The sequence below is a fragment of the Dermacentor andersoni genome, chromosome 6 (assembly GCF_023375885.2).
Source record: "Dermacentor andersoni chromosome 6, qqDerAnde1_hic_scaffold, whole genome shotgun sequence".
In the NCBI taxonomy this organism is placed as follows: Eukaryota; Metazoa; Arthropoda; class Arachnida; order Ixodida; family Ixodidae; genus Dermacentor; species Dermacentor andersoni.
Genome location: NC_092819.1, coordinates 181,885,956 through 181,902,812, shown reverse-complemented (window position 1 = coordinate 181,902,812; position 16,857 = coordinate 181,885,956). Strand labels below are relative to the sequence as shown.

At 44.7% G+C, this 16,857-nt stretch overlaps 1 protein-coding gene across 3 annotated transcripts in view; it reads left to right on the top strand.

The window, feature by feature from the left end:
* LOC126523984 (mitochondrial transcription rescue factor 1) overlaps positions 1-16,857 on the top strand; it is a 41,016-nt gene that overhangs the window by 12,736 nt on the left and 11,423 nt on the right. For all 3 annotated transcript variants that reach the window (XR_011895339.1, XM_055067003.2, XM_055067004.2), the window contains exon 3: positions 2,035-2,107. Coding sequence is in view for 2 of the 3 variants with exons in the window: in XM_055067003.2 (XP_054922978.1) it covers positions 2,035-2,107 (73 nt within the window). In the remaining variant the exon portion in view is untranslated. The remainder of the gene's footprint in view (positions 1-2,034; positions 2,108-16,857) is intronic.

The window sequence follows — 16,857 nt, the reverse complement described above, 5'->3', positions numbered from 1 at the left end:
ATAGAAGCATTTGTGCATGTGAACTTGACTTTCTGACTGGAAGCAGGCATCCTCGAGATGAAGGGTTTGTGTGATGCACCGCTTTGATACTTCGCAGATAGGATCGTCACCAGCTGACCTATGCACATGCTTATCGGTATGCAATGGCCAAACCTGGTGAGGTGCCTACTAAGGCTTCCATTTGGGCACACATATACTAGCATACCTACAATGGTACAAAATAGGATAGTAAAGTAAAGAAGACGAAATAAATGGTTGAATATTGTGTGCTATTTCATTAACAGGTCTGCATACAATAGAGATATCACAAAAAAAAATTTCATCTCTGAACAAAGAGAGAAAGGGGGGGGGGGAAGCTGCATTACTGCAGCTTGACTAAGCCCGGCCCCCTATGGTACAATTTACCAGTGTGCAGCAGTAATATAGGTACATAACAACATAAGTCGAGGCACTTTACAGAAAATGAAGAAAAATTAACATGAATGTACAGGCAGTAAATTGTTTCTTTTGTGTAGCGCAATAAAATGAAGAAACGGTATCAGAAAGGTACATACGAAATAATTTCAGAAAATAAGCTGTGATAATGCAGCTAAAAAGAAAATGAGAACAAAAATGAATACATCAGACGCATCAAACTCGATATACACACACGACATACACATATATATATATATTTATATATATATAAACGAGAAGAACGGGGGTTAACCGAGGGGCCCAATTTTTATTAGTCATATCATAAGAAGCCAACAAACACTGACACCAAGGACAACATTGGGAAAATTACTTATACTTATTAAATGAAATAAACAAACAATAAATAATGGAAATTAAAGTGGATAAAAAAACTACTTGCCGCAGGTGGGAACCGAACCAACAACCTTCGGATTTCGCGTGCGATGCTCTGCCAATTGAGCTACAGCGGCGCTGTTTCCCCATCCACTTTCTTGGGTATTTATGTGCCCTAGTAGAACACTGGGAGTGTTAGCCAGTGCCACCACTCACAGACCTTGGCGGCGGACATGGAACGTCCTTTTTGCCGCAGGCGTCACGAGAACGTGATCTTTTTGGGTGAAGGCAACTGGTCAATAAACCCACACATGCTACCTGAAGGCATCAATGTTGCCGGATTCGAGACCCTCGTTATGTAATAAACGAGAAGAAAGGGGGTTAACCGAGGGGCCCGATTTTCATTAGTCATATCATAAGAAGCCAACAAACACTGACACCAAGAACAACATAGGGGAAATTACTTGTGCTTATTAAATGAAATAAACATGATAAATTGGTCTGTGAGTGGTGGTGCTGGCTAACACTACCAGGGTTCTACTAGGGCACATAAATACTCAAGAAAGTGGATGGGGAAACGGCGCCGCTGTAGCTCAATTGGTAGAGCATCGCACACGAAATGCGAAGGTTGTGGGTTCGGTTTCCACCTGCGGCAAGTTGTTCCACTTTAATTTCCATTAATTTATCGTATGTTTGCTCAAGGCGAACATAAATATGCCTGCTGCTGCCTTCCCTCGTACCCCCCTCGCGCCCCCCTTCCTTTGTCATGTCTGTATTTTCACAAATTTTAAAGGGACACTGGAGATAAATGCTAAGTCAGTTTAGACGGACAAACACTTCTTTCTGAACTGTTCTTTTTTCATTGCTTTGCGGTATGAAGTTGATTACTAGAAAACAAAATTAAGGTCAACGCTTCATGTTTTCAATTTCTTTCTGAAACACCAGCACCAGTATATCTTTTTTTGCATTTGAGCAGTTGTGGCTCATTTTATGCTTGCTAAACTTAGAATACAATGAAGACTAACGGTAGGCCCAAGCAGATGTCGTCAAAATGTGCATCGTGGCAACCAAAGCCCCTTGCCTCGGTAAGAGCACAACTTTACTGGTTAGCGTAGAAGGGTAGTTTACTGACATTGGTCAAGTCATGTTTCTCTTTATTGTCCCTCTATATTAGTTCGCAGGTTGGCAGGCATGCTCCTTGAGGAATGCACAAAGGGATGCAGACTGCTTTGTTCTCCTGTGCAGGAAAGTTCTCGAGAGCTTCTACGATGGCAGCATACGTCTAAATGGCCAGAAGGTCCCCAAAAAGAGCATCCAGGTAAGCCATATTTGTGGCTTTGCAATGTGTCCTATGCTCATAGATTTTTGACGCACTGAAAACGAGTGTAATCTGGTGCTACTGCGTGGATCCTGAGCATGGCTCCTAAAAGCCAACTGCAACCAAAATTTTGCTGTGGCTAAATTGGTTATAAAAGAGTAGCATGTAAAAAAGTATTAAAAGAGTAGTAGGTTGCACTGAAGCAATATTTGCAAAGCTGCAGGGTTGGTAATTGTCTAAATTTCTTATTAGAACATAAGTAATGTATATGTACATAAGTAGTACATAGGCAGATGCATGCACCTGGTGGTGATCATAATTGACACATAATCTCGGAGGTCATACTGAGGAACCGCACAATCTAGGTCATGTGTTGCTTCCAGCGAGGTGTAATGGCGGCATTTCTTGCTGTTTCGGCCTTGGAACCAGCTATTTTTGCAAGCTTTTCTTGCCGAATCTACTTGTATTTAAAGTTTATAATTTTGCACACTGGCTCCTTTATATCTACGTGATGTTGAACTAGGCTTTCAGCGGGCTCCATAATTCAGCTGTCGTTGGCCTTGGAAGGCCCCGATGGAAATGATTGCCAGCACTACATGGATTTGCCCATATGCCTTGCTCTTCTGGCTTCAAGCAACCCTGTGGATTATTGTACTAACCTTATCAAAGCTCATATTTTACAGTGGATACATTATGCAATAATAATTGGCTTCACATAGCGTGTAATTTTTGCTATTCCATGGCTTTCAGAACATCACAAATACAGATATCTAAAGTGCAAAAAATAGTTACATTTAGCAAGTGCATCCAGGCTTCTATGTGGATGCACAAAAGCAGCATGATTTATGTGTGTGCTGAATGTTACGTAACAAAATGAATTAGTTCGAACGCAAAATGCTTATTTGCTCTCAAGTATGGAGAAGCCAGCATGCAACGGAATTGAACCAGAAGAAAAAAAAAAAGAAGTTGTGCTCTGCTCTGCCAGTGAATCCATGTCAAGCCATAACTTGGAGTCTAGCGCAAAAGGGGCACACAGGACAATGAAGATGCAGCACCTGTCCAATTATAGGAGAGTAGACGTCGCTGTGCATAGTATGTGCTGAAACAAGGACTGAATGTGGTACACAAAGGGGCATGTGGGAGTGCATTAGTGAATGATGTTTAAAGGGTAGCACACGATCTGTTTATTTTTCTGGGAGAGTGAAAAGCATACATATTTCTCTTTGCGACAGCAAAACCGATGGCATACCCATGAATATTCCCTGTGCGTTAGCACCTAGCCACGTTGGTACGTAGCCATGCACAGTAAAAGCGCTTTAATTCGATCTCAAGGGAGCAGGAAAAATGTCCGAATTATCCGAAGGCCAAATTAACAAATGAACATAAAAAACAACATTAAAATCAAGTTGGAGAAGCATGCCTTTATTTACTGAAGTATTTTGCAATAGTTGTCTGCTTTTTCGCACTGAGTCCGGCTGACATGACAATTTTTCTTAAGGGGGGACGTGGCGTTCGATAACAACTTTCTTTTTTCTTCGTGGATTTTTATGAAAATTGGCAGATTTATCAGCAACGTTTCTGTGATACAACTGTATAAATTTCATAAAGACATATTTAGAACTTTCTTATGTATAATATTGTTCTCCTTCTGGCCTTGTTCCAAGCCTGAATCACTTAAAAAGTATGATAGAACACTTGTGCAAAGCACTGTGCATTCCAAGATGAATGGTTGAGGTCATGACATTTTTAGATTTTCTTTATTTGCAATGCAATTTTTTTAGTTCATATTTTTTAAGAGGTGACTGTACCACAGGCATTTAGGCTGTGAGCAAGTAGCCGAATCGTTAATTGTAGTAAGGTCAAACTGCAAAAGCAAGGGTGTCATGCCCTGGACAGTACATCCAGGAATACAGGAAAAAAACGGAACTGAACTAGACCTAGTGGTCACGAAGAAATCAGTGGTACAAGCAAAGCAGGAAGCAAGAAAAGTCATTTTGACGAAAAGGCTTTCAAAGTTGTACCTTACATTTTACATTATCAAAAGGCACCGGGGTTGTAGTCATTGTGTCCTTTTCAATGCGCGGCTTCTTGAGTGCCCTGCCTTTGGTTTGATGTGCCTTGCTTGACTTTCTTTTCTGCAAGACATCCCTTTCCGCCGCTCTGCGAAGAGCATTTGCAGTCCAAGTGTTGCACAATACTCAGCATAGGCATGGCAAGTCCCAGCATTGTATTTGCAGACTGCCTCATGGACAGCTGTCTCTGTCGCAACCGATGATGCGTTTTTATCTTTTGGATGCAGTGACCATGTGAAGGCTTTTGGCAGCGTTTTGGATTTTTTCCCCTAGACAGTGGCTGAGGAGCTGCATGTCAGAAAGGCGTTGGTACACGGGCAGCAATGCATCGGCAACATGCTTTCCAAGTCACTACTTGTGAGGAGGTGGAGGCTTATTCTCTGCTTCTGCAGCCTGATGTTGGCACCAACTTTGGGGCCCCTGCAGGCACAGGTCATGATGGGGGTCTTCATCGGTAGATGTTGTATGATAATATGTTGCTATCACAGCCTTTTGCATGTCTTGAACATTGTCATTGTCACGCAGAGCCACGCCATAGTAATTTGTCAGTTTATGAAATCTTGAGTGAGGCCACCTTTCCCTTCAAGAGGTTGCCCTTCCTTGCCTTTTGTGATCAGAGCATGCAGAGCCGTCCCCATCCTTTTCTTGACATGATTAATGCAGTCCTCTTTTGTAAATGGAATAAATCCATAAGTCTTGTCCTGGCAGAGTGCTACAAAGGTTTGTGGGATTCTCACCCGTGCTCTTGGGACAAAGGAACGACAACACAGTAGTGCAAACAATCACAAGGGCATTTATTGCACCTCTCATTGATCAATGCCTGCTAGCCGAGTTGCTATCCACAAAACATGCCTATGGGCGCGCGACAAATCTAGGAAGTCCGACTCACCGCGACTGGATAGCGAGCGAATATGTTCACGCCATGCTGGACACCAACGTCTGGTCGTTTGCGCGTACGCGGTCACGCGAGCGGTGGCGCATTCAAACGAGGCCTCGTGAGACGGTCTCGCAGAAGCATGGATCGGCGCACGCGCGAGACGTCCGCGCCGCTCGCTGATTCGCAGCCAAAGAGGAAGAGCCTGCCCCTTCCCGCGCCTGAGTAACCCTGCCATTAGGCGGCGTTAGCAGCGCAACACTAAATTACTGTGGAGACGAAAGAGACAGTCTGGGTTTCAGTTTTAGTGCAGCTAAGTTCGGTGGGATGTTTTTCAACCATGCAACTCATCAGGAGCTTACAATACAGGGCCATGAAATACCCCAAGTGGCCGAATACAAATATCTCGAGGTATGGATAAACAAAGGGCAAAGGTACATGGAAAAGCAAGAACAGTCTCTCATAGCAAAAGGGTGAAGGGATGCCAGGATAATGAAACATTGGGCATTGTGGGGGTACAACAGGTATTAGGTACTGAGAGGTATTTGGAAGGGAGTAATGGTGTCGGGGCTTACTTTCGGGAATGCGGTCCTGTGCTTAAGTGCAGAAGTTCAGTCGAGACTAGAAGTAAATCAGAGAGCTGTTGGAAGATTAGCACTTGGTGCCCACAGGAAAACCACAAACGAAGCAGTACAGGGGGATATGGGCTGGGCATCTTTCGAAGCACGGGAAGCTCAGAGTAAAATACTATACGAAAAACGCCTGAGGAAATTGGATAACAGGTGGGCAGCTAAGGTATATTTTTAAATATCTATACAGAAAGAGCGTTGACTCACAATGGCGGATAAGAGCTAGGAAGCTAACCCAGTCAGTATGCCAGACACGAGGATGGAGAGAAACAGAGCATTAAATGACAGGTTAAAAATGCAGAAGGTAAAAATTGGATAAATTCAATGGAAAAGAAGCATAGTGTTGAACTATATCGAAACTAGAGTGGTAACAGCGTTTTATGATAACTCAAGAGGCAGTGCCCTTTTCTTTGAAGCTAAGTCAGGATGTCTTAGAACGCGGAGCTATAAAAAGAAATTTAATGAAGAAGAAGACACATGTACTGTGTGTGGTAAAGCTGTAGAAACCATAGACCACCTCATACTAAAATGTGATGGTATCAATCCCGATGTTGATGCGGGCACAGTCACGTTTCCCGAGGCCCTAGGATTCAGAGATAACAATAGTCATGCAAATAAATATGCAGTGGAAATTAGCAAAAAGCGATCGGAGGATTGGTGGCTCAAAAGCAGAGAGGTGACATAACTTTAAACGTGTAGGAAGATGTACTTGAAGAAAATGGCAAATTTTAATAACTTCCAACACAGTTAAACAAAAATAAAAAGCTGAGCATGGTGGCAATTGCCATCACCCCGTTTCAAAGGGGACGCTTCTACCTTCTGTGGATGGATGGATGGATGGAAGGTAGGTAGGAATATGTCCAGAGTAGCATATCAGAACACCAAACCAGCTTCCGAAACTATGCTCCTCACGAACTGACGGCAAGCCGATATGTACACAGGTGCATATCACCTGTGTACATGTAAGCTTCTGAAACTATACACCACACACACAGACTAACATCGCGCGGCGGCGCGGTAGCAGAAGACGTGCTCCGCCAACGAGATCGATGGCGAAGCTCCAATTCTCCACGTGATGCATATGGCCAATCAGAGGCCTCAGAACGGCCTTGAATCATTTGCTTTTTGTGCGCTTGCTTCTGAATGGAGGAGGTGGCTGGCGCGGCAAATTTAAATACAGAGAAATGCGCTTTCCAACACGGGCAAATGCCAGCGCTCGGTTGCGCCATTGTGGAGATATCGTGGCTTGAAAAACGCCTTTTTTTTTCGCGATTTCCGCGGAATTTGTTTGTCACGTTGGCTGCTACTGAAATTTTTTTGAGCACTTCTACACGGTTTTCAGCGTTCATATTTTGGAATAGGATAGAAAAAAAGAGTTATAGAAATGTAATATGTGCTTTACAAAAAATCGATTGTTTGGTCATTTTTTGCGATAAGAAAGCCGCGTCCCCCCTTAAAGGGAAGCTGAAGAGTTTTCCAGAAAAAATGAGTGAAGAGCTGTACGTAATGGTTTTCAACCCTCCGAATTCGAATATCGCATCGAAATTGAGCGAAAGAAAGTGCAAACAAATTTTATTTCGATGAAGAGTGCAGCAGCAGACTGGGGCAGCTCGCACGCCTTGTTTCTGCCTGTGATTGGTCGGGCGCCTCGTGACGTCAACTTTGGTGTTCGTCTGGACCGGCCGCTGCCACCACGCATGAAGCACGGTGCAAGGTGATTTGGCGCTGTGGTTTGGTGAGACGGTAATGGTAAATTTCGAGAGCTTGCGTTTCTCTGAGGAGTTCGGCGTTGCTCCCTACAGGTACGAGCCGATTGCGAGGAGCCGCCCTCTCGAAGAAGCAAAAGATGCTGGTAGCAAGCAGTACTTTCGACGCGAACGAAAATGAAGTGTTAGCATCTTCTCGTGTTAGAAATGTTCTTTGGTGAGTATGTTTTTTGCAAAGCTGTATTCAGCGATCCAGTGAGTTCGTTTCCGGGAAAACAACTGTACTGTTATGTTCCTGCATGCCTCCTCGTGGAACGTAAGGAGGGATGCAATCGTCGGCATTTGTGCTCTGCCCCAAAGCTGTCGGCAATCTACACAGACGGTTTACATGCTGGAAAAGTTTTCCAGCTCTTGTAGCACGTGTAGTGGCCTACATAAGCGCGCCATCTGCACGCTACTCATCACCGGAGCCGTAAAGGCGGCGAATTCCGTCGGCTACCTGGGACAGCCGGTTTCTCTCTGTGCGCGAGGGGGAGCACAGCGTCCTTGTGTGCGCCGGCTTTCAAACACATGAAAACTTTACACTTGCACTGCATGTTGGCTGTTTCACAACACACGTGCGAATAGAAAATGAACGATGGTTTGCGACGAAACTTGCATCAAGAGCAGGAGATGAACATGTACCTTCCATTCAGTGTGCTAACACGAAGGAGCTAGCAATAAATCAAAATCCAGGTTTGGACGAGTTCCTGTATTCATAAGGTCTTCCAAGAATAGTTACCATCCGTCCACCCGCACCCGTCCCGCCTTTGTGCGTTTGTTCTCACTCTCACTAATTCACGCATTATTGATAAACTCTGGTAGTAATCTTTGTCACGGAAGTGGTTAGAGCACAGCACTGTTGTCATTGAGTGCTTGAAATTCTTTCGATTCACAGCAACCTCCCAATTAGCTGCAAGCTTCTTGTCTTGCGGGAAGCAATGGAAAATTGTCGCGGCTGCTGGTGTTCGTGCAACTGTAGGCTGCACAGAACGCCGGCATGATCGGCCCACCACTTCAATTGATGCTGCGCACGTCAACTACCACTCTACATACACACAAACAAAGGAACGCAGGCTCGAACGAGGCAGATTACGACGGCACTCACGCAGAAACAAGCGCGGTCAGGCACGGTCGCAGAGACTGCAAAGGAGCCGAACACCAGTACTGCGTCACTACGCCGCGGTTGCCGGTCTCCGCTCGCATCGATAGCGCCAGCAGCAGCGCGTGGCGCTCGATTGGGGGCGGAGCGACAGCGCAATTTTAACCAGCGATTACGTCGTTCCGAAGTGTAAATCCCACCCAACATTTTACGTGCATGGTTTATAAGGTTCCCGCATCCGTATTGAGCGCCTTATTGAATTCGACAGACTCTTCAGCTTCCCTTTAACTCTTCCAAGTGGCTCGCACACTGTCAGTAGTGCTCAGGCAAACGTCCTCCAATATCAAAAGCGCCTCCATGACTTCTCGTGAGGAGCGATGAGGTCGCGGCTGCACCTCCTCGCATGACTCTTCGTCTGAATCATGGTCTTCCCGGGCGCCCGTGACATCATTAACCCTTTGAGGGTCGATTTTTTTTGCCATATGCGAGCGCCCAGGGTCGATTTCTTTTATTGCAGATTCCAATTAATCTTAGCAACTTATTTCGAAAAAAACTTTACCGTAATTTTTTTAGGGTGACCGTAAAGTGAGAAAAAAAATATTTTGCGTTGGTATATATGCACTCTTCATTCATGAACAACAACAATAAAAATGGAAATAAATGTATCAGAATTAAAAATTTGATGCATTTTCATGCACATGGTTCAAGGCTTTGAAAATCCGCACACGAGATTATTTCGCAAGTCTCAAATGTTTCTGCTCTTACACTAATACGTATGTCCATAGCGTAATCGAACTGCATAAGTACGTGCACTCAAGAAAACTGTTTGGTTGTGTGCCCAACAAAAAAAGCAACACGTGTGACAAATTTCTGCTAATCTTTATCTTATCGCCAACCACCTAGGGCAATTAGTTTTCCCAAGTCTTAAAAAAAAAAGGAAACTGAAATGCATGCACGGCGGCATCCTTCCTATGCGCACCCCTGTGAGCACTAAACGAGCGAAAAACAAGCGGTCCCCCTTTGAGCGATTAGTAACGAGATAGCCATCAGTTTTGCAAGCGCAAAAAGCCGTAACCTCCCGCGAAACAAAATCCAAACAGCCTCCCGCCCGTGCGCATGCCAATGTGCGAGCGGTAGTATATAGACGCGGGAGGAAACTAGCGCTAAAACAAACCATGCAACAAGAACCGAGAGAGGGAAGCGCGTGAAAGAAATTCCTGGTATCCCCACATAGTGGCAGCACATGACTGAAAAGAAAAAGTTGGGAAATTGGCGTGCTTTTTAAACGTACAGACGGCGACGTAAATATACGGCATCGACCATTTTTGGACTTGTTCGCGGCACCGTATATTCACGTCATTGACTGTTAAAGGGTTAATAATTTCTTCATTAGTCAAGAGACCAGTCGTGGCGACACAATCATTAATCGCGATGTAATCCTGAAGGGTCACATCCGTGGGAAAGAGAGCATCGAAGGTAGGGCAGTCATCATCGGTGAACTCAGCCGACACCTCGTCAGCTACTGCCGCATGCTCGGGCCTCACAAAACCGCTGTGCCGAAAACAGTTGGTGCTGATGCACACTGCGCTGAGTAAGACCACATAGCTTTCCAACTTCTGAGCATAAGATTATTCACTGTAGCAGGTGCTTTCGGTTCTTCGACTTCACATAGTGAATGATACCCTGGTGAAGGGCACATGTAGTGTTGGGCGGTAAAACAACTACCTTGACCCTCTTCAGTTCGACTGTACAGTTATGTGCACTGCAGTTGTCAACAATCATAATTATCTTGCGGTCCTTAGACGTGAAGTGCCGGTCTAACTGCTGCAGCCACCCTCGAAAAATGTCCGAGGTCATCCAAGCCTTCCCGTTTGCTCTGTACTCGACAAGAAGGCTTTTGATGTTTTTAAAACAACGTGGCTTATGCACCTTCCCCATGACAACAAGTGGCAAGCGCTCCATGCCAGTCATATTGGCGGCAAGAAGCGCAGTGATCCTTTGCTTGCACTTCTTGCCACCAATGCACGGATCCCCTTTGAAAGTCACCGTCTTGTCGGACAGAGCTCTAAAAAAATAGAGCAGTTTTGTCTGCATTGAATACGTCACGTGGTTCATATGCGGTGATGTGCTCAAGCAGCTTCACATTTTTCCACTGGGTGGTCACGCTTCCGTCAACGCTGGCCTTTTCACTGCGCACACTTCTGAAGACGAGTTCATGTCTCTCCCGAAACCTCGCGAACCACCCTTCTGAAGCTCTGAACGATTCAGTGTTCATCATTGCAGCATACTTCTCACCTTGTGCCAGGATGAGAGGTCCACTAAAGGCAGATGCGCATTGTGACAGTCAGTAACCCACTGGTGCAAAGCTTCTTTGTGCTGGGGATGAGCTGCGGTTTGCAACCGCTTTCTTGATATATGAAACTTGTCACTTTTGAAGGCTTTAAGGATCTGTTCTTCATTTCTCATGTTTGTTCCCAACGCTTCACGTTGTACTTGGTCATCATGTGCTGTCGCGATTCGCCATTCTTTAAAGCCTGCAAAATTTCCACCTTAGTCGCCAAGTTCTTGGCTTCGTACTTCTGCCACTTTGCCAGCGTTGCCATCACTGTAGCGCACGATGGTGGTGGCATGCAAAACACGGTCACAACGAAAAAAGAAAACTCCGCAAGAAGAGATGATGTCGACTCGAAGGCGCAGTGGAGTTACAGTGTACTAGAAAAGGGGCAGTGTGTTCAGACGGCGGAGCTTGCCACGCACTGCTTTGAAGCCGGGAGCGTACACAGGTCCCGAATGTATGCGGCGGTGCTGCAGTCGCACGGGCTGTACGGACGCATTCACTGTGTGTTGCGCCCGGTTGCAGCGTGCCTGCTCTGAAGGACTCTAAAGGAATTCCTCGAGTTTCTGTCTCGTTGGGAGTCACATGCAAAAGGATTGCCATTTGTTGGGCGTGTTGGTAAACTGACTTGGAAAGTATATTTAGCGCCAGCGAATGAGGACAGAAGGGAGACGACACCACAATGCGCTAACCTCAGCAACTTGATTTTCAGGAAACACCCGCCTGTTTAACTGTGCATCGGTTAAATAGGTGGGTGTTTCCTGAAAATCAAGTTGTTGAAGTTAGCGCATTGTGGTGACGTCTCTCTTCTGTCCTTGTTCGCTGGCGCTAAATATGCTTTCCAATGTAAAAGGACTTTGCGGCTTCTTGAGCCAGTGGACGGCAGATGGGCTCCGTGTGACATTGTGCAGCACTTTGGCTCTGCTAGAATACTTGGAAAGAGAGGGTTTTAAATACCTATTGACATCTAGACTAAGCCAATATAACTTGTAGAACTTCTTGTGAGGTAGTCGTGAGGATCCAACGATCACCCAGCGCCGCCGTCTCAATATTTTATTGTTTTGAATTGCCTGTCTTTTTATAACTTGGCGAAGGCAATGCAAACAGAGAACACAGAGGTCAGTAAAGATTGGTATCACTACTTCACTCACCTGATAATTATGACAAGGAAGGGGGCGTTGCGTCACTTGATTTATTTATTTATTTTCATACTCTCAAGGCCCGGGGGCATTACAGAGAGGAGTGGTTATTATTACAAATAAATTCGTTAACAATATTCTTGAAGTTCGTGGCGTCAGAAATGGCAGTGATGGAGGCAGGGAGGCAGTTCCAGTCATTCGTCGTTCTTGGTAGAAAGGAATCAAAATAAACGTTGGTGCGACAAGTTCGAACTTCAACCTTAAAGCGATGATCCGTGCGTGACGATATGTATGATGGCGGGGAGATTAGTTCATCCTTAAGTGTTTCGTTAGAGTAATAAATTTTGTGAAAAAGGCATAGGCGAAAGTATTTACGACATAACTCTAGGTTAGGCAAGTCAAGGGTTAGTTTCATTGATGAGACACTTGCATGACGAGAATAATTCGAAAGAATAAAACGAGTAGCTCTGTTTTGAACGGATTCGATGGTGTTTTTTAGCTTTAGAGTAGAAGGGTCGAAAATGGAGCATGCATATTCAAGTTTAGGCCTCACTAAGGATTTGTACAGAAATAACTTGACAGCTGCAGTTGCTGATGAAAAATTACGCCGTAAAAACCCAAGCATGCGATTAGCGTTGCCGTAAATGTAATTTATATGAATGTTCCATGTAAGATTGTGTGTAATGTAGATATGAAGATATTTGTATGATGATACATTTTCTACAGGTATGTTGTTAATATTGTACCTAGGAAGGGTGGTATTTCTTACAACACGGGACACATGCATCGCCTTACATTTATTAGAATTGAGCTTAATTTGGGATCTAGCACACCATGATGTTACTATGCCAATGTCTGATTGAAGAGTATCGCAGTCGCCAGAGTTAGAAATGACAGAGAACACAGTCATCGGCGAATAACTTAATTGATGATTTAATTTGGTCTGGGAGGTCATTCATATAAATTAAAAATAATAATGATCCTAGAACCGAGCCTTGCGGTACACCGGAGGTTACTCGACCAGTGGAAGAGAAGTATTCGTTAGCATAAACAAATTGGAAACGGTTAGACAAAACACACTTGATCCAAGCAAGCACGTTAGGATCAATGTTGAGGTTACTTAATTTGGTTAAAAGTAATTCGTGTGAAACAGTATCGAATGCTTTGGCGAAGTCTAAAAAAATGCAGTCAATAATAAAGTTAGCATCCATCGCCTGGAATAAATCATTAGTGAATGACAAAAGCTGTGTTTCGCAGGAATAGTGTTTTCTAAATCCGTGTTGGTAGGGGGTGAAAAATGTGTGACTCGAGAAATGAAACCAGGTGAGAGTAAATTATGTACTCCATTAATTTGCAGGGAACACTGGTTAGGGATATAGGTCTGTAATTAAGTGGGGAGTACCGACTGCCAGAGTTATGTACGGGAATCACCATCCCTCCTTTCCAATCATTCGGAAGGATGGTGGTTTGAAGTGACTGAGCAAAGATTTCGCTCAGAATAAGTAATAGTTCCCTTAAGAAATTTCGTGTTGATACCATCTATTCCACTGCATGCAGAAACGTTTGAGGTCTCTATCAACTTTACAACGCCATCAAGGTCAATGGTAATAGGAAGCATTAAAAAATAATGCACATCAGTAAAAACAGCGCTTGCGCACAGCACAGAATCCAAAAATACAGAGATGAACGCGTCATTCAATACTTCACAACAGACACTGCTAGCGACAGGTTCATTGTTAAGATCACACAGTTCAATGGCACTAGATTTCTTACCGTTGACCACACTCCAAAATTTCTGTGGGTTGTCTTTCAAGAAAGAAGGCAACGTGTGCTCATAAAATGTTGTTTTGGATTCTGCTACAGCATTCTTGTAGTCGCTCAGTGCTATTGTGTAAGCATTCCAACGCTCATGATTGCCAGTTAATTTTGCTTGTCGGAAAAGCCTTTTCTTTTTGTTCAGTAAACGTTTAAGACGCGAGTTGAACAAGGGTGCGCAAGAATAAGAATAAATACGTTTTTGCGGGATGTACCGATTAATTAAGGAGTTGGCTTTTTCTTTGAATATTGACCAGTTTTCTTCAGCCGATCGAGTGTGGAAACTTGGAATGTAGTGAGTGATGAAAGTTTCTAGTTAGTTATTAATAGCGGCAAAATCAGCATTTCTGTAATCACGTATAACTTTCGACGAGGTAACAGGTGGGATGGTTAACTGCAAATTACACTGGATTATACAATGGTCGCTAATACCCAGTAGGTAAGTTAGGGGCAAAACAAATTCCGGGGATGTAGTAAGGATTAAATCTAGGATATTAGCCGAGTGTGCAGAACATCGAGTAGGCTTCAGAGCAAGCTGGTGCAGGTTAAAATCGAGGCAGAGGCTGATGAATTCGGAATATTCAGAACAGCACTCTTGGGTTGAAGGGCGATCAGTATCAATCAATCAATCATTTTATTTCCTTAAAAAAGGAGGAGTACAAGACTAAAAGCTTGGACAGCTTGACGAGGTCCCGACCCCTTGTAAATTGGCATAACAGCAAGATGACAGCCAGTCATACACAAGAAATGAAAAAAGCATCACAATGTAACGGGTAATACAGAGTGAAACAAGACGGCAAGACTCATAACTCAACTCTCATAAATAACAGTGGGGAACAAAATTAGGAGAATAAGAAGGCATGGTCTAGTCTTGCAAATAAATAAGTTGACAAAAACGTTTAATGCGAGAGTTTCGGTTTCTGGAGGGATCAAAATTTTGTCGGTCTAATAGGTTTAAAAGCGAAGGTAATGTATAAGATGAAGATTGCTCATCATAGGAGGTTCTGGGGGTGGGTATGAACCACATTTCTTTATGTCGGGTCTGTCCAATATTTGTATTTTCTCGAAGTTTTGCCAGATGAATTGTATCATCAATGCCAAATTTTACGAAACCTTTGTAGCACAACATCAACCTATAATTGTAAAAACAAAATACAGGAAGAATTTCATATTTGGAAAAAAGTGGTTCTGTGGAGTGCGTATAATGGACATCAGCTATGTAACGCACAACTCTTTTCTGTAGCAAATGTAGTTTGTGCAAGTTTGTTACACCAGTTGTGCCCCACACCATGACGCAGTACTGCATGACAGATACCACCAGAGCATTGTACAGCATTATTTTTACCTTGGTCGGGAGTAAGCGATGCAGACGAGCAATTTAGATTGGAGATGATCGACATGCTCATTCCAGGTAAGGTGCTTTGTAAAACGCACCCCAAGGATATTAACGGGATCCACTATCTCTAACTGCTCACTGCCCAGACACAAATTCATATTAGTCGTCGACAACTTTCCTCTAGGCGCGCACAAGATAACTTTTGTTTTCTTAGGGTTGATTTTTAAGCAGTTTATCACGGACCACCGTTCTAAGTCAGACAGCGTCTTATTAGCCTTTATTTTTATATCTGTTTCCACGTTGCCTGTAATAAAAACGGTTGTGTCATCGGCAAACGAATGTAGCGTTATCTGTACAGCGTACAATGTCGTTTATATACAGTCGAGCCCACTTATAACGGCCCCACTTAAGACGAACGCTCGCTTATCACGAACAAGTCCGGCGTGACCGTCAAAATATACGTTTAGGCTATGGCGCTCGGTCTCAGCTACAACGAACGCCCACGAGCCTAGCCGATCGGCTACAGCGAACGCCTTGGTGTCGCGGACCACTTTCCACGTGGCGAGATCCGCCGACCCTGTGCTGTGCACGCTCCGAGAATTGGCTTTCCCGCGGCGTCTCGCCGGAGGCACGGAGGAGCAGCGATGCGGCGGGGGGATCGGCGCGATAACGAGAGAGAGAGAAAAACAAAATACCGGCCCAGCACGCATCAGCAACGTGAACACACAAGTCGAAAGTGCCAGCTCATTCGCCACGGGACCCCACTTTCCATCGTCGACGTTAGGGCAGCGGCGAAGTTTTCCACCAATTGACAACGTAGCACGTGATCACATGCTTTCGTACCCCCTCTTCTCCCCCCCCCCCTTAACGCCGCGCCTCACACCTCACACGACTGCGGGACTGTCTTTTTCTTACTTGTGGTTGTGCTAGCGTTGTCGGCGTTGTTTCCTACTGGTGTGCTCCCGTGCCTATCCGAGATGGCAGATTCGCCGGCGTCTACTTCGACAGTGAAGCGAAAAGCTTTGGACTTGGCCACGAAACTGTTGATCTTGAAAGACCTTTCCCAAGGCGGAAAAACCACGAACTGGTGAAAAAGTATGCTTTGTCGAAATCGACAATATCCACGATACTAAAAGAGAAAGGCAAAATCTACAAGAGTGCCGCCACGGAAGCGCCTACGGAAAGCCACATATGCAGACGTTGAAGACGCGCTTCTAAAGTGGTTCCTCTTGGACTTCCCAGATTTTTCTCCTGGCAATGGCTGGCTCCATCGCTTCAAGCTCCGCCACGGAATTATTTTCAAGACCATCAACGGCGAATTGGCATCGGTAAGCGATGAAGACATCAACACGTGGATGTCTAAAAACTTGGCCCGTGTATCAAGTTATGCTGAAAGGGATGTGTATAACGCCGATAAAACGGCGCTATTCTATCAAATGCTGCCTGGCAAAACGCACGCTATGAAGGGTGACAAATGTGCTGGCGGCAAGCACAGCAAAGTTCGCATAACTGTGCTTTTCAGCACCAACATGGATGGAAGCGATCGATGCTTGCCATTTGTCATCGGTAAATCAAAGAGGCCACGTTGCTTCCGCACATATGTACCAGTGCGTTACAGGCATAACTCGAAGTCGTGGATGACACGCGAGTTGTTCGCGGAATGGCTTATTGACTTTGACAGCAGCATGGCGAAGAAAGGGCGC